The 27,433-nt window shown below is 40.8% G+C and overlaps 3 protein-coding genes across 4 annotated transcripts in view; 2 read left to right on the top strand and 1 right to left on the bottom strand.

The window, feature by feature from the left end:
• GTSF1 (gametocyte specific factor 1) overlaps positions 1-10,094 on the bottom strand; it is a 35,356-nt gene extending 25,262 nt beyond the window's left edge. The window contains exon 1 of the mRNA XM_050749068.1: positions 9,996-10,094. Within this exon, the coding sequence (XP_050605025.1) occupies positions 9,996-10,059 (64 nt within the window). The 5' untranslated portion in view covers positions 10,060-10,094. The remainder of the gene's footprint in view (positions 1-9,995) is intronic.
• PDE1B (phosphodiesterase 1B) overlaps positions 1-27,433 on the top strand; it is a 292,990-nt gene that overhangs the window by 192,591 nt on the left and 72,966 nt on the right. The gene's annotated exons all lie outside the window — the stretch shown is intronic.
• Positions 15,111-27,433, top strand: part of NCKAP1L (NCK associated protein 1 like) — a 49,112-nt gene continuing 36,789 nt past the window's right edge. For both annotated transcript variants that reach the window (XM_050748846.1, XM_050748847.1), the window contains exons 1-5: positions 15,111-15,423; positions 16,898-17,008; positions 18,471-18,563; positions 25,969-26,025; positions 26,502-26,644. In XM_050748846.1, the coding sequence (XP_050604803.1) occupies positions 15,322-15,423; positions 16,898-17,008; positions 18,471-18,563; positions 25,969-26,025; positions 26,502-26,644 (506 nt within the window). In that variant the 5' untranslated portion in view covers positions 15,111-15,321. The remainder of the gene's footprint in view (positions 15,424-16,897; positions 17,009-18,470; positions 18,564-25,968; positions 26,026-26,501; positions 26,645-27,433) is intronic.

Genomic DNA, 27,433 nt, shown 5'->3' on the forward strand with positions numbered 1-27,433 from the left:
GCAGAGGTGGGAGGATAGCTTGTGCCCAGGAGTTTGAAACCTACCTGGACAACATAGCGAGGCCTTGTGGTATTCTCCACAAGAAGTAAAGAAAGAAAGAAAGAAAGAAAAAAAGAGAAATATTTAGCCCAGACTACTGAGTCTTTCTTTTATCCCGTCGATAAAATATAGATTCTCCACATTCAGCAACCTTGCTTGTAGGTATAGGACGACTGCATAGTCAAGATCATACCTATCTTAAAGTGTCTTATAGCAAAACAATAATAAAGTGGAATGAAAGGTTATTTGGAGACATGAGCCTCCTGTTATGGGAAATTGGGGAATAGTTTAGGCTTTGGGAATTCTAGGAAGGCTTTGAGGTAATTACTTTTAAACACTACTAAAAAAAATGCATGTGCTTTCTTTTCCCCCCATAAGTTTATTTGATCTTTCTTGAAGCTTTGACCAAATGTTATGTTAGAAGCCACAAAGTGATGTTTTAACTTCTATTGTGCTTTCTTGTGAAGACCTCAGAATTTCTTAAAGATTTGAGTAGCTCTGGCACCCATATTTTGAATGACACAGTTGCCTAAGAAGTGATGTGTTTTTCTCTTAAGAGTAGGGTGGCGAACCTGATTAGTCTGGTTGTCCCAGAATCATTATTATTATTATTTTTAATTTTTTTAATTTTTTATTTTTTGAGACGGAGTCTTGCTCTGTCCTCCTGGCTGGAGTGCAGTGGCGCCATCTCGGCTCACTACAAGCTCCGCCTCACAGGATGACGCCATTCTCCCGCCTCAGCCTCCTGAGTAGCTGGGACTACAGGTGCCCGCCACCGCGCCCGGCTAATTTTTTGTATTTTTAGTAGAGACGGGGTTTCACCGTGGTCTCGATCTCCTGACCTTGTGATCCGCCCGCCTCGGCCTTCCAAAGTGCTGGGATTACAGGCCTGAGCCACCGCGCCCGGCTAGGATCATTATTTTTATTTTTATTTTTATTTTGAGATGGAGTCTTGCTTTGTCACCCAGGCTGGAGTGCAGTAGTGTGATCTTGGCTCACTGCAACCTCTGCCTCCCAGGTTCAAGGAGTTCTTCTGCCTCAGCCTCCTGAATAGCTGGGATTATAGGCACAGGCCACCACACCTGGCTAATTTCTTTTTCTTTTCTTTTTTTTTTTTTTTTTTTTTTTTTTGAGATGGAGTCTCGCTCTGTTGCCTAGGCTGGAGTGCAGTGGCGGGATCTCAGCTCACTGCAAGCTCCGCCTCCCAGGTTCACACCATTCTCCTGCCTCAGTCTCCCGAGTAGCTGGGACTACAGACGCCCGCCACCACGCCCGGCTAATTTTTTTTTTGTATTTTTAGTAGAGTTGGGGTTTTACCATGTTAGCCAGGATGGTCTCAATCCCCTGACCTCGTGATCCACCTGCCTCGGCCTCCCAAAGTGCTGGGATTACAGGCGTGAGCCACCACGCCTGGCCACTAATTTCTTAATTTTTTGTAGAGACAGGGTTTTGCTGTGTTGGCCAGGCTGGTCTCGAACTCCTGACCTTAGGTGATCCACCCTCCTTGGCCTCCCAAAGTACTGGGATTACAGCCAGGATAATTATTGAAAGTGAGCCCTTTCATGCTCAAAAGTATCCTTGTTTGGAAAAACAAAATCATGTGGTCACGTCAAATAAGACTGTATGGCCTTTTAAGGGAAGATTCTCTGTACATAAAATATGATAAAGACACTTGATGGGTCGGGCGCAGTGGCTCATGCCTGTAATCCCAGCCATTTGGGAGGCCGAGGTGGGCAGATCACGAGGTCAAGGGTTCGAGATCAGCCTGACTAACATGGTGAAACCCCATCTCTACTAAAAATACAAAAATTAGCCGGGCGTGGTGATGTGTGCTTGTGATCCCAGCTACTTGGGAGGCTGAGGCATGAGAATCGCTTCAACCCGGGAGGTGAAGGTTGAGCCGAGATTGCGTGCACCATTGCACGCCAGCCTGGGTGACAGAGTGACACTCCATCTCAAAAAAAAGAAGAAAGACATTTGATGATGTTGGGTCATTTTCCTTAGGGAACTTTTTTTTTTTATAATGTGGTATAGATATACCAAAGGATAATTTTAAAAATTGAAAATATGTGTAAGGCTAATTAGTCAAGAGATGAAAGTAGGCCGGGTACAGTGGCTTGTGCCTGTAATCCCAGCACTTTTGGAGACCTAAGAGGGTAGATTGCTTTAGCCTACCAGCCTGTGCAACATAGTGAAATCCTCTCTGTACAAAAAATTAAAAAATTTGCCAGGTGTGGTGAGGTGTGCCAGTAGTCCCAGCTACTTAGGAGGCTGAAGTGGAAGGATTACGTGAGCCCAGGAGGTAGAGGTTGAAGTGAGCAGAGATTGCCTCATTGCACTCTAGCCTAGGTGACAGGTAAAGCCCTGTCTCAAAAAAAGAAAAAAAAAAAAAAGATAAAGAAGATTATTCTGGAAAATAAGTAAGGATTAGCCTCCTAGGGGCAGAAAATATTCAGTTGGCTATAACTTCTTTTAATTGTAAATCTAAATACACCTGAAGCAATCACTAAACTAAGCAAGAAAAACCATATCATTATTTTAAAAGGCTTAGTTAGCTGCAATAAAAAACAATTATGGCTTCAGAGATTTTGGCCTGTCATAAATCGGATCTTGGTTCAGTTTAAGCACCAAGTATTTCAATATCTACTAGATGCACAGCAGCAGACTAGTGGTGTAACAAGTACAAAGCAACGCATGATTCCGACTTCCCTTGTGAGGGTTTGTGGTATGGTTGAGGTTGGAGAAAATTGTCTATACTTAACTGCCTTGATAGAAATCACTAAAGAAGATAGGGAAGGTTTAAATGAGGTGAGGAATAGGAGTTGGATTAAAAAAAAAAAAAAGCTAGAACAGGAATTTAAATGATTGAAGGGCAAGGGGTGACATTTAAAAATGAACAGAGTGAAAAAGAATAAGGGACATTTAAGCTGGGAGTAAGTTGCCTGTTACAGAGTTAGGAAGGTACATTTGGAGCCGTGTTCCAGATTCAGCTTTCCATAAAACACTATCCTTTAAGCATGGGAAGTTTTGTGTACAGAACTGATTGAAGAATAATCTGATGGTCATATAGTAAGTGACTCGGAGAAAAAGCACCACCTTGCCTGGCTAATTTTTAAATTATTTTTATTTTTGTAGAGACAGGGTCTTGCTATGTTGGCCGGGCTGGTCTTGAACTCCTGCCCTCAAGTGATCCTCCCACTTTGGCCTCCCAAAGTGTTGGGATTATAGGCATGAGCCATGGAACCTGGCCAGGAAAAATATTCTTTATTTAAATAAATAAAATCGTGTTAAGATGCCAACAGTACCAAGAGTTGTTACCTAAAACTTGCTAGTTAAGATTTCTCCGAAGTTTAAAAAAAGACTTAAAAATAAATATTTTGTCTGCTGGCTATTTAATCTACAACTTCTCCATCACTTTTTATGATTTGTGGGGGGAAAGAGAAGACTGAGGTAGTGTCATTTTGATGGCAAGTTTTTTTGTGTGTGTTTTTTTCTGAAATGAGGTTTCACTCTGTCACCCAGGTCTGGGACAACCAGACTAATCAGGTTGGCCACCCTAGTCTTAAGAGTAAAACACATCACTTATTAGGCAACTGTGTACAGTGGCATGAACACAGTTCACTGCAGCCTCAACCTCCTGGGCTCAAGTGATCCTCCTGCCTCAGCCTCTTGTGGGACCACAGGCCTGGCTATTACCCTGTCTGGCTAATTTTTTGATTTTTTTGTGGAGACAGGTCTCACATTGTTGCCCAGGCTGATTTTGAACTCTTGGGCTCAAGCAACCCTCCTGCCTCGGCGTGAGCCACTGTGCCCAGCTGCAAGTGCTTTTGTGGAAGATCTAAGCTTGATGTGTGTGTGTTAGTAGCATTTCAAATAGATCCCTAGACAGCCCTTTCTCCTAAGACTAATTTAAAGCCATCAGGACTTTCCCTGCATTCTGTTGTGGGTGAAATAGGAATGTGAAATAGAAAATATGGCTTAATTTTTTTAAGAAGAAAAGTTTGTCTAAGAATCTTTAAAGGCTTAGGATATATTAGTGATATTAGTTAAAACTATGACATCAGTTTTTAAAAAAAAGTTATTTTATCTTTTCTCCAGGACTTGTTTTTAGGATGTTTATCATCCATAGCCTCTTTCTTTCCTTATGTGTCTTGAGTCACTGTAGGTGATGACTATAAGAGGAAAGTTAGTTGAAATCCAGTACTGCAGAATTAATCTAGATAATCAATTATAGGACATTACAGTTACTTTATCAAATGTAATTGATATTACTAAATGTCAGAAGAGAAATCATTGATTTTGTTTTTGCTTATTTCTGTTTTGTATAATGATTTTGCACTTTCCCATCTTCCTGTGTGAGTGGCAGGTAACTCCATGAAATGACTCCTATAACTCTTGGATGTGCCCTTCAAGCTTGTTTAGTTGGCAATCCTGACCTCCTTCATGTACAATATGCTTATTCTTTTCCCTTCACAGTTTTGGAAATTGGTCTTTTATTCTTTGAAAACCTTACACAGAATCAAGAATGTTGTGTATGCAAGTCCTTGATGGAATACAGTCTGAAGCAGAGCCCTTGAGAAGGAATGGAAGTACTCAGGGCCCACCAATACGGATCTTTTACATTTGTAATTGAAGCTTAGGCATCTGCCTGGGACCTGATGGCTGTCTCACTTTAAGAATCCAGGTTTAGGCCAGGTGAGGTAGCTCACGCCTGTAATCCTAACACTTTGGGAGGCCGAGTCGGGTGGATAACCTAAGGTCAGGAGTTCAAGACCAGCCTGGTCAACATGGTGAAACCCTGTCTCTACTAAAAATACAAAAATTAACTAGGCGTGGCGATGGGCACCTGTAATCCCAGCTACTTGGGAGGCTGAGGCAGGAGAATCACTTAAACCCAGGAGGTGGAGGTTGCAGTGAGCCAATATCGCACCATTGCACTCTACCCTGGGCAACAAGAGTGAAACTCTGTCTCAAAAAAAAAAAAAAAAAAAAAAAAAAAAAAAAAAAAAAATCCAGGTTTAAAGGTATTCTGCTCTCTCTTCCAATAATGAAAAGATGGTTTATCTTACTTTTCACGAACCAGCATTTTTGGAGCAAAAGTCTTAAGAAAAAAATAGAGTATGATGCATATGATCTAGGAAGAAGTAACACAAATACTTAGTATTTTTATATGTTTGTAGAGAAGGCTATCTGGTAGCAGAGATGTGAGTCTTCCTTCCACAGTTGTTGCCAAGGAGTGAGTGCTTTGCCACCTCCCTTACATTTAGGTATGGTCACATGACTAGTTTTGCCAGTGGAATATGAATCAAAGTATTCTTTTCCAGGCCGAGGTGGTTGAAAGGCAGTTGTTCCTTCTCCATTCTCTTTGTGGTAGCTTTGGAAGCCAAGTGTGGAAGGTGACAGTCACAAGGTGGAAAGAGCCTGTGTCCTCAAATCACTACCACGCACTGAATACTTGTGTTGGGATTTATACAAGAAAGTTGTGTTAAGCCATGATATTAACACAATTTGGAATTCATATATAGAAGCTAGCATTGCTCTAACACGCACATACATCATATTTAATATTAGTCACCCTTGTGAGGGTGATTGTGAGGCAGGCTTGCACGGATGAAGAGGATGTGTTTAACAAGTAACTTCCCTACTATGCAGCCATAAAAAGAACGAAATTACGTCCTTTGCAGCAACATGTATGCAGCTGGAGGCCATCATTCGAAGAGAATTAACACAGGAACAGAAAACCAAATACCACATGTTCTCATGTTTAAGTGGGAGCTAAACATTGAGTACACATTGTCACAAAGATGAGAACAATAGACACTGGGAACTAATACAGGGGGTAGGTTGGAAGGGAGGTGAGGGTTAGAAAACTATTGGGTACTGTGCTCATTTCCTGAGTGAGGGGATCATTTGTACACCAAACACCAGTGACACAAAATTCACCCATGTAACAAACCTGCACACTGAACCTAAACCTAAACACTGAACCTAAAATAAAAATCAAAAGAAAAAAAAAAGGAAGTAACTTCCATTAAGGTCAGAGCAGATAGTCAAACCTACATCTGACTGAAGGCTAATGAGGTCTCCCTTATAACATGCTGCATTTTAGAGAAAGAGATCACTGGAGATAAGACGAATCCCACCCTTTCAGATTACAAGTTTCAGTTTATACCAGTAATTTTTTTTATGGATAGGAAAGTGACCAGATATTGGTATGATAAGAAGAATCTTTTAAGTGTTCTAAGTGATTTTAGATTTTAGTTAGATTCCTTTTTACTGGGTTGCCTCTCCAGAGACAGGTGATATTCTTAGATTTACTATTTTGATTGTTCTTGTGAAGGATTTTGTGGGAAGAGTATTAAGACTTAAGTCTTCAGGGCTTTAGTACTTATTACTATGAAGGGCTTAGGGTCCAGGCCTTAATTCATGAGTATATTCACTGTTTCACCTTTGTTCACCTACATTCCAGACATCAGGGTCAGGAATCTGTCAGCATTAGAAAGCTTTTTCATTTAGTCCTAAACTTGGAGAAATAACCTTTGGAAGATTAAATGGCTCTGAAATAAAGCAGACCACAAGTTATAGAAGTAGAGTAGGAACTTATTTTTGTTTTTTCTTCCTCTTGTTTGTAAGGCTTCCATAGCTATGCGACATTGGAGTGGGAAAAGAAGTGATAGAATTTTATGCCACTTATCTGCTCCCAAAATGAAAAACTTACCATCATCTCAGCAGTTCTGTTGACACAGCCTCATGTTCCTTGAGCTTTTTATTTTTGGAGACGGAGTCTTGCTCTGTCGCCCAGGCTGGAGTGCATGCAGTGGTGCCATCTTGGCTCAATGCAAGCTCTGCCTCCCGGGTCATGCCATTCTCCTGCCTCAGCCTCCCGAGTAGCTGGGACTACAGGCGACCGCCACCATGCCTGGCTAATTTTTTGTATTTTTTAGTAGAGACGGGGTTTCACTGTGATAGCCAGGATGGTCTCGATCTCCTGACCTCGTGATCCACCCGCCTTGGCCTCCCAAAGTGCTGAGATTACAGGCGTGAGCCACCATGCCTGGCTTCCTTGAGCCTTTTTATTGGGACCACATGACTAGCATTATTTTTGCAGTTAGCCATCATTTTAACTATCTTTGGATTTTTCTAGAAGGAAAAAGTTCTAGGTGTTCCCTGTATTCCATCCTCCACCCCTTTCTGGAAATGCTGAAGAGATACCATGTTCCAACATTAAGAACTGCCGGGTGCTACATATGGTCAGAAGCTTGTTTATTTTTATTTATTTATTTATTTATTTATTTATTTATTTATTTATTTAAGACAGAGTCTCACTCTGTCACCCAGGCTGGAGTGCAGTGGTGCGATCTTGGTTCACTGCAAGATCTGCCTCCTGGGTTCACGCCATTCTCCTGCCTCAGCCTCTCGAGTAGCTGGGACTACAGGTGCCCGCCGACACGCCCGGCTAATTTTTTGTATTTTTTTTTTTTTAATAGGGACGGGGTTTCGCCGTGTTAACCAGGCTGGTCTCAATCTCCTGACCTTGTGATCTGCCCGCCTCGGCCTCCCACAGTACTGGGATTACAGGTGTGAGCCACCGCACCCGGCCTATTTTTATTTTTTATTTTTAGAGATGCGGTCTTGCCATTTTGCCCAGGCTGGTCTTAAACTCCTGGCCTCAAGCAGTTCTCCCACCTCGGCCTTCCAAGGTGCTAGGATTACAGGTGTGACCCACTGCATGCAGCCTGATTTTTTTTTTTTTAAACATTAACTTTTTATTTCTGAGGTTTTTTTCTCCCTCTAGTGGCTTACAGTTCTTATCAGGAGAGCTTACTCTTCTGCATAACAGGTGGCACTGTAGCCCGCTGTCTGGCCTTCTGTGGTTTGGGTCATAAGGATATATTGCTAAGGCTTCTGGCTCCATGAGGACTAAATGGCAGGAACCACAGGTTGTCAAAGAAAAAGACTGACATTTAAGATCAGGTAGTCTTGGCATAGACCTATTTTCTGTTGTCAAAACAAAAGTAATATGAAAGATATGAGTATCTCAAGTCTTACCCATGAAAGTTTTGTGTAACCAAAGCAATAGCCTAGCCAGTTATTCACTGCTTCCATGCTTTGGAAGGCAAAAAATTAACATTTGTATATATTTTTAGTCTTATAAGTTGTGTTAAATAGAGTGCTTATCTCTCAAAGTATTAAACAGGCAAACATCCTTGGAAAACTCATAGTCTGAAGTAATATGAATTTTTTTTTTGTAGACAGAGTTTCGTTTTTGTTGCCCAGGCTGGAGTGCAATGGCGTGATCTCGGCTCACCACAACCTCTGCCTCCTGGGTTGAAGTGATTCTCCTGCCTCAGCCTCCGAGTAGCTGGGATTACAGGCCTGCGCCACGCCCGGCTAATTTTGTATTTTTAGTAGAGACAGAGTTTCTCCATATTAGTCAGGCTGGTCTTGAACTGCTGACCTCAGGTGATCTGCCTGCCTTAGCCTCCCAAAGTGCTGGGATTATAGGCATGAGCCACTGTACCCAGCTGATGAAATTTAATCCTGTAAACTTGAGTGCTGGAGAAAGAAAGGCTGGGGCAGCTGGTTCCTTTATTATTCAGCATTGGTCCCTCCATCCCTTCTCCAGCTTACCTAAATTAAACTCTTTGCCAGGGAAAGATGCTAATTGTCAGGTCAGCATAGCCACTTTTAGAGAAAAGGAATCTGAAGTATGAACAGTACAATGTTTAAGTTCAGGCTACTTTATAATTATAATAATTATTTTTTACAGATGGGGCCTTGATGTTGCCCGGGCTGGAGTGCAGTGGCTATTCACAGGCGTGATCATAGCACATGACAGCCTCACACTCCTGGGCTCAAGCAATCCTCCTACCTCAGCCTCCTGAGTGGCTGGGACTATAGGCACATGCCAACATGCCCATCTTGGGCTACTTTATAATTACCTGAGAATGCCAGTCTCAAATTTCTAAAGTTGTAGGTGTTAACGTATGAAGACTCCTATAAATGATCCAAGAATATACCATCTCAAATCTGCTGCATTTTACTGCAAATATAAGGCCTACTTTCTTCCATGGCTAGCTGTCTTTAGCTATCCTAGCAGACGTTCATATTAAGGACTCTCAAGTTTCCAGGCAACAGCTACACCAAGATTTCTGAAAAGCATGGACAGTGTAGTTTTATAGGGGGAAAAATAAGATCAAGGCAGACTGGAATAAGCAGTAGGGATAGAAAAGTGCCTTAGAATAGTCCATTTCAATTCTGCTTTGCATCATGCCTAGGGCATAGATAAAGGGCACAGAGCTAGACTATTAAATGTCAGATTTTCCTGAGGGCATTTTGGTGACTAAATCCAGGGATTTAGACTCAGGTACCTTTCAGGAACACAAACCAGGGTAGTTGTTTAAAGCTTTCACTGCATATTAATGATTATGTTAGAGCCATGAACTCTTATTATAAAGTGAATTGGCTCTCTGGAAAATAAAGGCTGCAGTATAATTCAATATTGCAAAAAGTTATCTTTAGATTTTTAAAGATAATGGAAAAAGAGCTTCAATAACTCAAATGTAGTCTTCAGACAACCCCAAACCCTCATTTTGGCCAGCAGCCTAGAAAAGTATGAAGTTTGACCAGACTGATAAGGCTGTCTTAATAAATGAAGACTGCTTTAGAATAGGTGCTGAGAATTGGTGACGCTGGTTTATTCACTTGATTATGGATAGCTGAATGGAGGCTAAGACCATTTGGTTTGATATATGTTAGACATAGCCAAAGTATTCCCAACCTTGGTGCCACCTTGACATTTAAACCTAGCCTAAAGGATCTTGAGACTTACCTTATTCTTGAAGCAGTGTCTGGCAAGAATCTGAAGGCAAGTGTGAGTCAAAGGGGAAGACAATCCTTTGGTAAGACAAAATAAGACAAATAGCTGGAGTTTGAGGAGAGGGAGAGCACGGTACCTTTTAGCCCAGTGATGTGAATCAACTTTCCATTCAAGTTACTCAATTCCTGTCTTCCCACCATATGTTCTATGACTTCTCAGAGGTTCGGAAATTTTTGATGTCATAGTTAAGTCATAGAGAAATGGCTCTCATTCCTGATTGTTCATGAGAATCACTGAGTAGTTTTAAAGTGACAGGTCCTTTGGTCCCACTCCAAAACTACTGGATCAGAATCTTCAAGGATGGGCTCTGGCTAACTGTGGCTTTAAAAGAGTTCCACAGGTCTGGCACAGTGGCTCACACCTATAATTCTAGCACTTTGGGAGGCCAAGGTAGACAGATTGCTTGAGGCAAGAATTTTGAGACCAGCTTGGGTAACGTAGTGAGATCTCCATCTCTACAAAAAAATTTAAAAAATTATCCTGGTGTGGTGGTGTGTGCCTGTAGTCCCAGCTACATGGGAGGCTGAGGCAGGAGAATCACTTGAGCCCAGGAGTTCAAAGCTGCAGTGAGCTATCATGACACAATTGCACTCCATCCTGAGCATCAGAGCAAGACCCTGTCTCTATTAAAAAAAAAAAAAAAAAAAAAAAAAAAAAAAAGAGTTCTACAAGAGATTCTATTTTGCAGCTAGGGCTACCAGGCCGTACTTTGGGAGTAATTAAATACCTTTAGAAGGGTTCCTCCAGCTTATGGGAGAAACTGCTGAATAATCTTTCCAATAAGTTTCTCTAAAGACTACCAGTTGGCATAGTTAGTTCCATTAATTTTTTTTTTTTTTTTTTTTTTGAGACGGAGTTTTGTTCTTGTTGCCCAAGCTGGGGTGCAATGGCATGATCTCAGCTCACTGCAACCTCTGCCTCCCGGATTCAAGTGATTCTCCTGCCTCAGCCTCCCGAGTAGCTGGGATTACAGGTGTGTGCAACCACACCCGGCTATTTTTTTGTATTTTTAGTAGAAATGGGGTTTCTCCATGCTAGCCAGCTGGTCTTGAACTCCTGACCTCAGGTAATCCACCCACCTCGGTCTCCCAAAGTGCTGGGATTACAGGCGTGAGCCACCGTACCTGGCAGAAAAATTTTTTTTGAGACAGGGTTTTGCTTTGTCTCTCAGGCTGGAGTGCAATGGTGCAATCACAACTCACTGTAGCCTCAACCTCCTGGGCTCAAGCAATCCTCCTGCCACAGCCTCCTGAGTAGCTGGGACTACAGGTGTGTGCCACCACGCCCGGCTAATTTTTGTATTTTTTGTAGGGATGGAGATTCACCATGTCGCCCAGGTTGGTCTTGAACTCCTGGGCTCAAGCCATCTGCCTGCCTCAGCCTTCCAAAGTGCTGGGGTTATAGGTGTGAGCCACTGTGCCTAGTTCCATTTTTAAACCTAGAGTTTCTGTTTATGAGTGTCAAATAGAATCCACAGAAAGTGACATAACAAGCTCACTACACACTCAAATATCAAAATTTTACTTTACTGTTGACATTCCTAATCCAATGTAGCAGGTCTTGAACCAAATGTTTGCATATGCCATATTATTTCATCAGTTCCACAATTGTGTGAGGGATTACTACCATTTTATAGATTAGGAAACAACTTAGTGGTGATAGATAGCTAAAGTTACAAAGCTAGTAAGTGTTTAGCATTGTTAATATTAATCGAGGTAATACATGTCAGCTTGAGTGCTTATAGTACTTCAAATGCTTTACATGTACAGAGTAAGTAACTAGTTTATAACTTTTAAAATATGCACAATAGTTCCGTGAAATAGGAAGTATTATCGATATCATCTTTATTTTACAGACAGAATAAATAGGATGTGAACTCAAGATATCTGGTTCCAGAACCTGGGCTCTTGGTCACTGAATCATAAGGCTCAGCCCACTGTACTCAACTACACTTGAGCCATATTCTGTCTGATAACAAAGTGTAGGCTTTTCTCATATACTAAGTACAGGGAAATAAGTGTTTCCAGGTTTCAGCAATCTTTTGGTTCAGCTGGCTAGGCAGTATTATATGAAATGGGCAGTTAAGGACAGCCTGATTTAGATATAAAGTATGTGGTATAGACCAAGTGTTGTGGGAGTTCGGCAAAACCTAGGCTTGGGGCTATTGAGCTAGATCCTGAAGATTGACTAGGATTTGGGTAAGCAAGAAAGAAAGCATGCGTAAGTGAAGTCAGAGAGGCAGACATGAACATAGCACATTCACAGCAGGCTGAGAAGATGGTTCCCATCAAGTTGGGGAGTATCTATTAAGGAGCAGAAAACAATATTGGCTTGGAATGGAGAGTCTTCAACCACATTTTCACGATACAGACAAGAAATTCAAGTGAGGTGACTCTCAAAAAATACAAAAATTAGCCAGACGTGGTGGCCTGTACCTGAAGTCCCAGCTACTCAGGAGGCTGAAGTGAGAGGATCTCTTGAGCCTGGGAGGTCAAGGCTACAGTGAGCCATGATAATGCCACTGCACTCCGGCCTGGGCAACAGAGTGAGAGCTTGTCTCAGGAAAAAAAAAAAAAAAAAAAAAAAAGGAATGCAAGTGAGAAAGAGCTGATAGAGATAGAATTATACTAACCTCACGAAGACTGGTGCCATGCTGCTGCTAAGCTTCCTAGATGTTGGCCTCTTATTGCTTGCTCCATATTCTCCTTGGTAAAGGTAAAAGACCAGTAGAAATCCTACAAATTGCTTTAGTAAAACCTGGGTTTCTTTGATAAAAGCAGGTGATTCAAATCTTCATGACCAATATCACATTACCTCGAGCCCACAGCTTTCTAGGGACCCAATCTAGTAAATAAAATGGAAGGCAGATTCTGTATTCCTAAAATGCAAATTCTACCTTAGAGGTATTTGAAATTTCATGCGTTAAGTGTTGCCATCTTGCTGCTTCTTTTAAAAATACATTCTCTTTGGAGCATGGATGTTAAGTTTCTTTTTAAAATTAAAAAACATTTAGATTCAGGGGATACACGTGTAGGTTTGTTACATGGGTATATTGTGTGATGCTGAGGTTTGGGCTTCTAATGAACCCATCATCCATGCCCAAGTAGTGAACATAGTACTCAAGTATCTTTTTCTTTCTTGCCTTTTAAAATTTATTTATTTAGAGACAGAGTCTTACTCTATCGACCAGGCTGGAGTGCAGTGTTGAACTCCTGGGCTCAAGCGACCCTCCCACCTCAGCCTCCTGAGGAGCTGGGACTACAGGCATGTTCCACCAACCCAGGCTATTTTATTTTATTTTATCTGCAGAGGGGTGGGGGAAGGTCTCACAACGTTGCCCGGGCTGGTCTTGAACTCCTGGCTTCAAGCAATCCTTCCTCCTTTGCTTCCCAAAGTGCTGGGATTATAAGAATGAGCCACTTCACCTGGCCCCAACTTCTTAAGTAATAGTGCTGATCAGCCTTGTCTCTCTTCTCCCACTCCCTAGAATTTATTGGGACAGTGGGAACACTGGATATGGAAAATGGGAATGATTGAAAACCCGAGAAAAGGAATTGGCAAGGTGGTGGAAATGAAGAGAACGCTTTTTGATTTATAATTTTTCCTAGGACCTTTTGCTTTGTGTCTTGAAAGAAAGTTGAAATGAGTTGAAAATTTCCTTGAGTTATGGAGTTAAGGACTCATTGGAATGGCAAGAATATTTTAATGCTAAAATTCATTCAAGTCTCTAAGATTTAAGGGTGATTACTAATTTTCTCTTTTTAATCTTGATTAATTTGGTTCTTCTTCATGGGGCCTATTTCCTAATTTAGTCTTAATAATTCAACAAATAAACCAGAATAATTATTGAGTGACTACTGTGTCCAAGAGGTGTTGTTCTAGATCAGCGTTTTTCAGCATGGAATATTTGTAACAAAACCTCCTATAACAGTGCTTATAAAGGTACAGACTTCTAGGCCCCACAACAGACTCACCTACCTATCAATGCTAATCTCAGAGGACAGGGATTAGTCTGTTTCTCAAGCACCCATAAATACCAGGGCACTAGAGCACTGGTTCTCAAACTTGAGAGTGCATTGGAATCACCTGGAGGGTTTATTAAACCACAGAGTGCCTGGACCCACCCCAGAATTTTGGATTCAGTGGTCTGGGGCAGGTCCTAAGAATTTGCATCTCTAACAAGTTTCCAGGTGATGCTGATGCTGCTGGATCACATTTTGAGAATTGCCATGTACTTCTTGAGAATTACTATGTACTGTAGAAGTACAATGCACTGAAGTAGAGCATTGTGGGGAATATAAAAAAGTATTAGAGGCTGGGTGTGGTGGCTCATGCCTATAATCCCAGCATTTTGGGAGGCTGTGGCGGGCGAATCATCTGAGGTCAGGGGTTCGAGAGCAGCCTGGCCAACACGGTGAAACCCCGTGTCTACTAAAAATACAGAAATTAGCGAGGCGTGGTGGTGGGCGCCTGTAACCCCAGCTACTCAAGAGACTGAGACTGGAGAATTGCTTGAATCCGGGAGGTGGGGGTTGTAGTGAGCAGAGATTGCGCCATTGTACTCTAGCCTGGGCAATAAGAGCAGAACTCCGTCTCAAAAAAAGAAAAAAGACAAAAAAAGGATTAGATATAAATCCTGTCATTAAGGAGCTTATGCTATAGTTGGGGGAGATACAACATACACTATAAAAATATAACAAGGAATATATGTATTTGACAATATAAAATTTAATACAATATTTGACATTGATGGGGTCTTTAGGAGAAGATGGGATTTGATCTGGGTACTAAAAGATGATGAGGCCGAAGGTTCATAGGCATTCTTGGATACAAAAGAGTGAAAATATAGAGGTGTACAGGGGTAGGGTGGTAGATACTTGTTTGTCTAGCATAAAGCTTTTTATTTTATTTTTTTATAGAAATGGGGTCTTGCTATGTTGCCCAGGCTGGTCTGGAACTCCTGAGCTCAAGGGATCCTCCCACCTTGTCCTCCCAAAGTGCTGGGATTACAGGTATAAGCCACCACGCCCAGCCTGATGTAGAGCTTTGTCTAGGACACCTATGGGGGCATAAGACCAAAAAGGTTGGTGCCAGTCTGTGAAGAGTCTTGAAAGCCTGTCCTTCTCCTCAGCTCCACCCACTTCATAGCCTTACCAAAAGTGCTGCACAGCCAGAAAGAGGAAGTCTCCCCTGCTGAGTGTGCAAGAGGAAGCACAAGAAGGCTCTGAGGGCCTGTGAGCCATAATGACTGATTTCACCCATGAGCCAATTGCAGAGGAAACAGAAGACCAGCGCACCAACCACGCTGGGTCCCTCTGCCCAGAGGGTGTCACCACCTAAGCTGAAAGTGTTTGGGGAGATCAGACGTTGCTGTCTGGTGCTCCTCTCTCTTAGTGGCCATCATGTCTTTGACATCTGCTTACCAGCATAAATTAGCAGAGAAGCTCACTATCTTGAATGATCGCGGTCAGGGGGTTCTCATCCGTATGTATAACATCAAGAAGGTAAGCATGAACAATGGGACCAGTCCTGATTATTCCAACAATAATAGGGCGGGGAACTGTGAGGAGGCAGGTGCAGCGGTTAGACTCCCCCCTTCTTCCACTGCTTTTCCACTGACTATAATCTACATAATCACTCAGATTATATAGGCCCGCCAGTTCAGGAAGGCAGAAGTGGAGGCTTCTTTTCAAGGCTTCCCCTTTCTAGGTATGATTCTCACCCCAGTGACGGCATCTGCTTTCCTCTGGGGATGGGGGTGAGGGTGGGGATGGGGAAACAACAGTTGTGTTCTGAGGGACTTGGATAAAGGTCTGGGGTCCAGCCTTCTGGGTTTTATTATTTATTGCTGATCCTTTACACTCTGAAGAGATCTGAAGCTGGGTCTCTGGCAAAAACTTTTCTGTGGAAGTACTTCCCTAAAAGGAAAAAAAAATAGATAATTAGATATTTAGATTAAAAAGGATAGGTGTCTTCTGAGATGCTCCTGGGGTAGTTTATGCTGCGGTGGTTTTGTGTGTGTGTGTGTGTGTGTGTGTGTGTGTGTGTGTTTTAGAATAGGAACTGAGGAATTGAAAGAAGCTGGTGACAAGAGGTGGGCCAGGGGCTGGGCAAACCATAGAAAGTAAAGAGATAAAGACAGGGGTGTTTATGGGGAATTCCTGGCATAGAAAATAGGGGACTTTGGGGGAGGGAGCTTTTGTGTCTTTTGTAATAAAACACATCACCAGGAACATGGTTTCTCGTTGTCACGAATCCTGTAAATGCCCTTTGGGATAAGATACTTACTCAGTGAACAAAACTGTGACACTGAATCTTGTACAAAGTCTAACTCCTGAGCAGCTGCTTTTCTCGTTCCTTCCGGTTTCAGTTGAGGGGCGGGGAAACAGCTTCCTCTTTGTACTGGGGCCAAGCAGACATTAAACTCTACCCATCAAGACAAAATGCCCAGGTTGTTATTAAGTTCTTACATACTTGGCTTAATGTCTTGGACTTTTTTCTTGACCTACTCTCATACTTTTTATATTTATTTATTTATTTATTTATTTGTTTATTTATTTATTTATTTATCGGAGTCTCGCTCTGTCGCCCAGACTGGAGTACAGTGGCACGATCTTGGTTCATGGCAACCTCCGCCTCCCGGGTTCAAGCGATTCTCCTGCCTCAGCCTCCCGAGTACGTGGGACTACAGGCGTGTGCCACCACGCCCAGCTAATTTTTGTATTTTTAGTAGAGACAGGGTTTCACCATGTTGGCCAGGCTGGTCTCGAACTCCTGACCTTATGATCCGCCCGCCTCGGCCTCCCAAAGTGCTGGGATTACAGGTGTGAGCCACTGTGCCCGGCCTCTTATGCTTTTTAAATTGATTCCCAGGTTGCCTTTTCCTAAGACAGATTATGAGAATGAATGTTGCAAGAAGAGGTATGTTTCTGAGGAGGAGGAGAAAGGGTTGAAATATAGTACGGTTTCTCTCTGCAGACTTGCTCAGACCCCAAATCCAAGCCACCTTTCCTACTGGAAAAGTCCATGGAACCATCTCTCAAGTATATCAACAAGAAATTTCCTAACATAGATGTCCGAAACAGCACGGTGAGAATTTGGTCCTTCTCTCCTTTCTCTGAAGTAACTCTCTACTTGAATGACTGTAATTCTCCTCTTTTGATGCCTCTCTTCAAACTTAGCAGGGGATGGAGTAGTCTTTTTTTTTTTTGAAACGGAGTCTCGCTGTGTTGCCCAGGCTGGAGTGCGGTGGCGCGATCTCGGCTCACTGCAAGCTCCGCCTGCCGGGTTCACGCCATTCTCCTGCCTCAGCCTCCCGAGTAGCTGGGACTACAGGTGCCTGCCACCGCGTCCGGCTAACTTTTTGTGTTTTTTTAAATTAGAGACGGGATTTCACCATGTCAGCCAGGATGGTCTCGATCTCCTGACCTCGTGATCCGCCCGTCTCGGCCTCCCAAAGTGCTGGGATTACAGGTGTGAGCCACCGCGCCCGGCCAGAGTAATCTTTTTTTATTAATGGTTTTCCAAGGCTCAACCACAGGGCTTCAGGTTGTTGTAGAGCTTTAAGTCTCGAGAATTTTGAGATAAGATGGGATTCTTCCAGGGTAAGCTGGAGCAAACCATCACCCCTTTCCTTTGCAAGATTCACGAGAAAACATTGTTTTTGCAGAAGACAGCTCTATCAGCCCAGCAGGGTACATGTATTTTATTCTTTCTGTTTCCCACTCGTTGTTTCCTTGCTGTTTGTCTTAGATTTATGCATCTAATGGGATAGCTCTACTTTTCCCTTATTAAATGTTAACCCTAGATTTCTCACCCATCTTTGTAGCATCTTTGCATTCTGTTTCTTTTGACTTTGATATAAATAGTATATCTGTTCATCTGAAAGGGTCCTTAAAATTTCCTCTCATTTAGCCCTCCATATCTAGTCAGGATCACATGCAACCATTCTACCTAGATAGACAATCTCCTTTGTTTAAAGACTTTCAGAACATTGAAGAGTTTCTAACTTCCTCTGTCAGTATATTTCAACCCTCTTTCTTTTTCTTTTCTTTTCTTTTCTTTTCTTTTCTTTTCTTTTCTTTTCTTTTCTTTTCTTTTCTTTTCTTTTCTTTTCTTTTCTTTTCTTTTCTTTCTTTCTTTCTTTCTTTCTTTTTGATATGGAGTCTCACTCTGTCACCCAGGCTGGAATGCAGTAGTACAATCTCGACTCACTGCAACCTCTGCTTCCTAGGTTCAAGCGATTCTTCTGCCTCAGCCTCTCGAGTAGCTGGGCTTACAGGTGCCCGCCACCACGCCCAGCTAATTTTTGTATTTTTAGTAGAGATGGGGTTTCACCATGTTGGTCAGGCTGGTCTTGAACTCCTGATCTCAGGTAATCTGCCTGCCTCAGCCTCCCAAAGTGCTGGGATTACAGGCGTGAGCCACTGTGCCCGGCCTCAACCCTCTTTAAGAATGTTTTAGGTATAACTACTGTTCTTCTTGAGTTACTTGGATCAATTGTCTTCTTATTTTGCATTTTTTATATTGTTTTGTTTTGTGTTTCTCTCAGCAACATTTAGGACCAGTACATCGTGAAAAAGCCGAGATAATTAGATTCCTCACCAACTACTACCAGTCATTTGTGGATGTTATGGAATTTCGGGTGAGCACTCTTGAGCCCTTTCCAACATAGGCAAGGTCTTTCAGAGGCTATTCTTTCTTTAGATGTTCATGTATTTGCTTAAAACAAGTTCTTGAAAAAATGAGAGAGATGTACTGATATGGAAAGATATCTAAGTTGTATTGTTAAATGAAAGCAAATTTAGTATATGATAAAATAGTATATGATACATCACATTTCTATTTTAAAATAATATGTATATATGTATTTAGTAAACACCTAGGAAAGATCTGGAATATTTTACATTAAATTGTTAAAAATAACTACCTTTGGGGATTATGACTGGCTTCAATTTACTAAGCTATGCATGTTTTTTTCTATTTTAAAAATTGTGGGCCGGGCGCGGTAGCTCAAGTCTGTAATCCCAGCACTTTGGGAGGCCGAGACGGGCGGATCATGAGGTCAGGAGATCAAGACCATCCTGGCTAACACGGTGAAACCCCGTCTCTACTAAAAAAATACAAAAAAACTAGCCGGGTGTGGTGGCGGGCGCCTGTAGTCCCAGCTACTCGGGAGGCTGAGGCAGGAGAATGGCGTAAACCCGGGAGGCGGAGCTTGCAGTGAGCTGAGATCCAGCCACTGCACTCCAGCCTGGGCGACAGAGTGAGACTCCGTCTCAAAACAAACAAACAAAAAAAATTGTGGTAAAATACACATAATATAAAATTTATCATCTTAACCATTTTTAAGTATATAGTTCAGTGGTATTAAGTATATTAATAATGTTGTGCAACCATCTTTTCACCTTGTAAACCTGAAACTCTCTACCTTTTATGCAATAATTCCCCATTTCCCTTTCTCTCCCGCCCCTTGCCATCACAATTCTACTTTGTTTCTGTGATTTTGACTATTCTAAGTACCTTATGTAAGTAGAATCATAAAGCATTTGTCTTTTTGTGACTGGCTTATTTCATTAGCATAATGTCCTTCAGGTTCATCCCTGTTGTAGCATATTGTAGAATTTCCTTTTTAAGCTAAATAATATTCCATTGTATGATTATACTACATTTTGCTTATCTGATCATATGTTGATGAACACTTAGGTTGCTTTCAAGTTTTAGCTATTGTAAATGATGCTGCTATGAACATGGGTGTGCAAATATATCTTCAAAATCCTGCTTTCAATACTTTCAGTTATACACACAGAAGTGGAAATGCTGGGTCATATAATAATTCTATTATTAACTTTTTTTTTTTTTGAGATAGGGTCTCACTCTGTTGCCCAGGCTGGAGTATAGTGGTGCAATCACGGCTCACTGCTGCCTCGACCTCCTGGGCTCATGTGATCCTCCCACCTCAGCCTCTTGAGTAGCTAGGGCTAAAGGCACATGCCACCACACCTGGCTAATTTTTTGTATTTTTTTGTAGAGATGGGGTATCCCCATGTTGGCCAGGGCAGTCTCAAACTCCTGGGCTCAAGCTATCCACCCACCTTAGCCTCCAAAGGCTGGACAGTGCTGGCCTATTTTTAACTTTTTGAGGAACTGCTATACTGTTTTCCATAGTGGCTGTACTGTTTTACATTCTCACCAACAGTGCATAAGGGCTATACTTCCTCCACATCCTCACCAACAACTGTTATTTCATTTTTTTGAGAGTAGCCATCCCAATGGGTGTGAGGTATTATCTCATCTAAGTTTTTATTTGAATTTTTGCTAATAATTAGTGATAATGAGCATTTTTCATGGGCTTATTGGCCATTTATATATCTTCTTTGAAGAAATGTCTGTTTCATTCTTTGACCATTTTTGAATTGGATTTTGTGTGTGTGTTGAGATTTAGGAGTTCTCTATACAGGTTGTGTATTCCTTATGGAAAATTCTTGAGAACAGAAGTGTTTTGGATTTCGTATGTTTTCAGATTTCAGAATATTTGCATTAAGCAGTTCAGCATCCCTAATCTCAAAGTCTGAAACTTGAAATGTTTCAATGAGCATTTCCTTTGAGTGTCATGTTGATGCTTAACAGGTTTCAGATTTTGAAGCATTTTGGATTTTCAGGTTAGGGAAGCTCAATCTGTATAAGCTATATATCTTTGCATTATTTGAGCTTTAAAAATTTCAAGTATTTTTCCACAATATTTTATTACAAACCTACTGTAAAATTTCTAGAATAGTACAATGAGTATTGTTATACTCTTCTCCTGGATCTCCTAATTGTTAGTATTTTGCCACATTTTCTTATCCTTCTCTATTTTTTAATGAGCTATTTGAGTTAGCTGCATACATCATGACATTTCCTTTCCCAAATACTTAAGCATACATCTGCTAAGAGCAAGAATATTTTCTTACCCAACCCTAATATAATTATCATATTCAGGAAATATAACATTATGGCTGGGTGCTGTGGCTCACGCCTGTAATCCCAACATGTTGGGAGGCTGACGGGGATGAATCGCTTGAGCCCAGGAGTTTGAGACCAGCCTGGGCAACATGGTGAAACTCCATCTACACCAAAAAAAAAAATTAGCTGGGCATGGTAGTGAGTGCCTATAGTCCCAGCTGCTTAGGAAGCTGAGGCAGGAGAATTGCTTGAACCTGGGAGGTCAAGGTTGTAGTGAGCCATGATTGTGCCATCGGCCATTGTACTCCAGCCTGGGTGACAGAGTGAGACTTTGTCTCAAAAAAAAAAAAAAAAAAAAAAAAAGAAAGAAACAAAACCCCACCCAAACTAATATACAGCCTATATTCACATTTCTCCAGTTGTCTCAAGGATAATACATTGGATCTAGTTATGTCTCCTTCATTTGTAATCTAAAATGATTTCCGGCCTTTGTCTCATATGACACTGACCCTTTTGAAGAGTCTGGGCTAGTTATTTTTTGAGAATATCCTTCAATTTGAATTTGTCTTATTGTTAACAGTTTTTGGTAGCAATACTACATGAATGATATTTTATTTGAATTTTAAACAATGAGCATGTATTATTTTTATAAACAAAAATATTTATTAAATAAAATTTTATAAATTTAATAAATAAAATTTATTAAATATTATTTAATATGTTTTTGAAAGAAAAAATTTTAAAAATTAATATAGCAAATTTCAGAAATTTGTCATAAGGAAACAGAATTTTTTCTTGGGGAAATAAAAAAGACATATGTATGAGAATATACTCCATTGCCTTATTTATGATAATTACAATGTGATAATTGATATATCCAATAAATAAAGGTTTGGTTAAAAGTTTAGAGTATGTACCCACAAATGAATATTCTGTAGCTGTTGAAGTATACATATATATATACACACACATATACATATATATATACACACACACACACACACATATATATACACACACACATATACATATATATTTTTTCTTTTCTTTTTTTTTTTTCGAGGCAGAGTCTCATTCTGTTGCCCAGGCTAGAGTACAGTGGCACAATCTCGGCTCACTGTTGCCTCTGCCTTCTGAGTCTCCTGCCTCAGCCTCCTGAGTAGCTGGGATTACAAGCACATGCCACCACGCCCGGTTAATTTTTGTATTTTTAGTAGAGATGGGGGGGGTCTCACCATGTTGGCCAAGCTGGCCTCGAACTCCTGACCTCAAATGATCCACCTGCCTCGGCCTCCCAAAGTGCTGGGATTATAGGCATGAGCCACCGCACCCAGCTGATAATATATTTTTTATATGAATTTGTATAGAAAATATTCATCTTACATTGTTTAATGTAAAAGCAAATTGCAGTACAGTTTAAGACAGATGTAAGATGTCCCTAAAATGTATATTTACATAGGTAAATATGCACATAAAGAAGATCGGAATTCCTGATCAGTGGGATTATAGTTTAAAAAAACAAATTAAAATTAAACTTGTCGGTATTTTTTAGTGGTTCTACAATAAACATATATTATTTATGTATTCAAGAAATAATGCAAATTTTAGCCCTCTGAGCAGCCCAAGCTTGTGGTGACGTTATAGTGTTTTTTCAGATGATACAAGAATAATGTGTTCTGTGCCTACCCTAGGAAGCAAATCCAGGATATTCAGTAGATCACATAGTGAAGAGAAGTGAGGACAAGAAAGACTGTAATGTATGTATGAAGGAGGGTCAGGTCTGAGAGTATTCACTGCGGAATTGAGAGTAGTGGTTAGGAAGAGGGTAGGCGCTGGTGAAGGCAGTGGGAAGAATGTTGGAAGCACATAAAAAAGTCTCTTATTGGGAAAAGTTGAAGGGCAAAGGAGATTTTAGAACACCTGGTTGCTGCAGTTGTAAATAAAGTTCTGAGCCCAAGGTGTTTGGTATGGCTTGTTTAGGAAAGGTGGGGAAATAGGGACATTGAAGTATGATGCACTGTTAAGTAGGCACTGAATTAGACAGACTTGGTTTCAGATCTCAGCTTTACCACTTACAAACTGTATGACTTTAGATAAGAAACTCTTTAAATTCCAGTTTCCTTATCTATAAAATGGGAAAATAAGATTTACTATGGGAGGCGTCTGTGAGAATTAAATGAGATAATGCATGGACAACATCTAGCTTGGTGTTTAGCATATAGTAAGGCAATAGACCAACACATGTTATTTCTGTTCCCTTCTGATTCTTGTCTTTAGAGAATAAGACCTGCTTAGTGACATTGGTCACGTGAGTGGCTGAAAGTGAATTTCAGCTATATTCCACTGGAATTCGATTGTAGGCTGGAGTTGTAGAAAGGCATTCCTAGCAAATGAGGAAGTATAGACCTAAACAGAGGTCATGTAGCATACAGGGAAAATCAAAAGCTCTGCGTTCAAGTTCTAGTACCATTCCTTACTAGCTCTGTGGTCTCAGGCAAGTTTCTTAACTGCTTTTGTCCTTGGTTTCCTTATCTGTTAATTTAGACACAGTCTTTTTTGGGAAGATAAGAAACACTTTTCCTACAGATTTTAATACATTTTGACAAATGTATATGCCTGTGTAACCACCACTACAAAGTATTTAATATTTCTATCACTCCAAAGGTTCCTTGTGCCTTTTTTTTTTTTTTTTTCAGCCAATCCCTACCCTTCACTCCTGGCCCCAGGCAACCACTGATCTACTTTCTAGAATAGACTTTTCTTTTCTAGCAGTTCAAATAAATGGAATCTATACAGCATATATTCTTTTGTGTCTGGCTCCTTTCACTCAGCATAATGTTTCTGAGATTGATCTATGTTGTTGCACGTATCACTGATTCAGTCCTCCTGCCCTCACTTTTTTTTTTTTTTTTGAGACAGAGTTTCGCTCTTGTTGCCCAGGCTGGAGTGCAATGGCATGATCTTGGCTCACTGCAACCTCTGCCTCCCGGGTTGAAGGGAGTCTCCTGCCTCAGCCTCCCAAGTAGCTGGGATTACAGGAATGTACCACCACACCCAGCTAATTTTGTATTTTTAGTAGAGATGGGGTTTCTCCATGTTGGTCAGGCTGGTCTCGAACTCCTGATCTCAGGTGATCCACCCACCTTGGCCTCCCAAAGTGCTGGGATTACAGGCATGAGCCACGGTGCCCGGCCTCAGTCCCACTTTTTGCTGAGAACTATTCCATTGTATGGGTGCGATTTATCCATTTACCTGTTGATAGACATTTGGGTTGTTTCTAGTTTTTGGCCATTACGTGTAAGTTGCTACAAACTTTCAAGTACAAATCTTTGTGGGGACATATTTTTCATTTCACTTGGGCAAATCTAGAAGTTGAATTGCTGAATCATATGGTAAGAGTATATTTAATTTTATAAGAAATCGCCAAACTTTTTTTCAGAGTTGTTCCATTTTCTCCTCCCACCAGTAATATATGAGAGCTTCAGTTTCTCTATATTCTCATCAGCACTTGCTATTATTAGACTTAAATTTTAGCTATTCCAGTGGTGTGTCATGGTATCTTATTGTGGTTTAAATTTGTATTTCCCCAATGGCTAATATCATTGAGCATCTTTTCATGTGCTTATTTTATATATATATATATATATATATATTTTTTTTTTTTTTTAGACAGAGTCTCGCTCTGTCACCCAGGCTGGAGTGCAGTGGCGTGATCTCAGTTCACTGCAACCTCTACCTCTCAGCTTACTGCAACCTCTGCCTCCCAGGCTCAAACAATTCTCATGCCTCAGCCTTTTGAGTGGCTGTGATTACAGGCGTGTGCCACCACACCCAGCTAATTTTTTTTTTTTTTTTTGTAGTAGAGATGGGGTTTTGTCCTGTTGACCAGGCTCTCTTGAACTCCTGGTCTCAAGTGATCCTCCCGCCTCAGCCTTCCAAAATGCTGCTATTATAGGTGTGAACCACCATACTTGGCTTCATTTTTTTTTATGGTGTTAAGTGCCTGTTCAAATCTTTTGGCAACATATTAAAAAATGTGTGTGTGTGTGTATATATATATATATATTCCTTAATCTATCAATTTTACTTTTTTAGAAATGAAAGTACCAATATTCAGTGGATAAGGCTAGGAACTGGGAACAAAACGAATCAGTGGGAGAAAGGCTGAATGAATTGTTGTATACCATGGGCTATTATGCAGCTATGAAAAAGAATGCATTCATGCTCTAGGAGATGACTCTGAGGACTTTGGGCAAGTAGGAGTGAATGAGCAAAGCAAAAATGACAAGCAGGGCATAATATTATCTCAATTTTGTAACACAAATAATGACCAAAAAACCTGTCTCTCTCTCACTCTTTTTCCTTTTTTAATCTAATAGTATTATATAAATAGGGAGAATAATAAGAAAATATTATAAGAAAAATAATATATTTTTTTGTTGTTAAAGTGGTTTGCTTGGGCATTCTGTAGGATGGAGGGTGGGTGCTGATGTTGGGGGAAAGATATGTCTGCAATAAAAGTGCATATTAATTTAGGTAAAATTATGTGTGAAAAGGAAAAGAATCCCTATCATACTAGAATGAGAGTTAAATGAAGTATATAGTATATGCAAATTACCTAGTAAGTACCTCACACATGTGAACTGTCAGTAAATAGAAACTCATGGAAAATTGGATAGTATTCGCATCTGTTAATGATTAACTCCTGAGAACAGGAGATAGAATCCAAAAACAGATTCACTTTGTGGTTTGTCAATACAAATGGTTTGATTTTTGGCATTTTTGAAGCTACCTCTTACATAATCTACATTTTGCAACCTTTTTTAATTTGGAGGAATGGGGCACAGGGATGATAAGCTCAGGAAGAGCGTGTGTAATAAAATAGTTATGCCTGTGGAAATGTAGGCATTTGGCAGTGTAGCTGATAGGGGCCCGCTGGTGGCTTACTAAGGAGGAACTTCCTCTCTCTTTTTGACAGTGACTTTCCTCTGTTACTTGGTGGCTTTCTAGGACCTCTAAGGGAGAGGTCCCTTTCCCTCAAGTTCTGGTAGTACGTCACCTTCTCTTTGATTTTTATTAATTCTTGTCTTCATTTCCACCCCCAGGATCATGTATATGAACTTCTCAATACCATTGATGCCTGCCAATGCCATTTTGATATCGTAAGATCCTTTGCAATCTCTTCTATCGTAGAGTCAAAGAAAAGTCCAGGTCTAGGTTGGGAGGTCTAGGTCTAGTCGCAGGTTGGGGTGGGAAGGGACTGGAAGGATGGCTGTTTCGTTTATTCCTTCTCAGGACTGTAATAGTTTTGTAAAAGAAGTACTGAAGTGAAAATGTATTTACATGTTAAGCAGATCAGCAATGTGATTTAATTAATTAAAAAATTACATAAGAACCTTCTTCACCTTTTCTTTCTCCTAAAAGCTACGTTATTTCCTGGCCTCCTTGTATCTTTAGCTCACTTTTAGCACCTGATTTTGTTCCAATTTTCTTATTCTTCTTTTCAATCCTGTCAGTTCCTACTTCTAAATAGATTCACTCAGAATCTGTTGAGCATGGTCCAGAGTGGTTGGGGAAAGAAGGAGCTCCAGGTTGATTGGCCATGCAGTCCTTGGGTTCCTATGTATTTTCCTTGTAGAATCTCAACTTTGATTTCACTCGGAGTTACCTGGACTTGATTGTGACTTACACCTCAGTCATTTTACTTCTGTCACGGATTGAAGATCGACGGATACTCATTGGCATGTACAATTGTGCCCATGAGATGCTGCATGGGCATGGGTGAGTAAAGGGGATAATATTGTATGAAGAGTCTCACACATGGTGCTATGATATAGAGAGTCCCTCATGCAAAGAAAATTGATGCCATGATTTCTTATATGAGAACCTATACTCTACATTGACCCAGGCAAAATAAGATATGCTTTTACATATTCAGTTGACTCTGAAACAACGTGGGTTTGAACTACACGGGTCCACTTTATACATGGATTTTTTTCAACCAAACATGGATTGAAAATGTAGTGTTCATGGGATGTGAAATCCACCTATACAGAGGGCTGATTTTTCAAATGGTGTGGGTCCGCAGGACTGACTGCGGGACATCAGTATGCACGCGATATTGGCATACGTGGGAGTCTTGGAACCAATCTCCCTGCCTATACTGAGAGACAACTGTGGTTAATTCTTGAATATCTGCTAGTGGATTATCCAATTTGCATCATCTCCGAACAATTTTTAATCCTGAACTGGCTTCTACTCTGATTTTCAGGTTATTACAAAAGGCAAAGAAAATTATTTTTAGTGTTGGTAGGAATAATACTAGTGAGGTAAATCCATTAGAAGTAACTAATGCATGATAATACATTTGAAGCCACATATAAATGGATTGTGAATTGTCTGCAGTTCTGTCCCCCTCCATTAGTGCAAATATAAGTATTTAAGGGCTGAAAACATGAAGACTAGAGGGATCAGAGTGGGTCGCAGCACATCGTTCTATGATGATGTGTGTTCCTATGTGCCTACGTGGATACCTAGACACATGTCTTACCCGTTAGCTTTGGATATTTA

This window comes from Macaca thibetana, chromosome 11 (genome assembly GCF_024542745.1).
Source record: "Macaca thibetana thibetana isolate TM-01 chromosome 11, ASM2454274v1, whole genome shotgun sequence".
NCBI classification, from domain to species: domain Eukaryota; kingdom Metazoa; phylum Chordata; class Mammalia; order Primates; family Cercopithecidae; genus Macaca; species Macaca thibetana.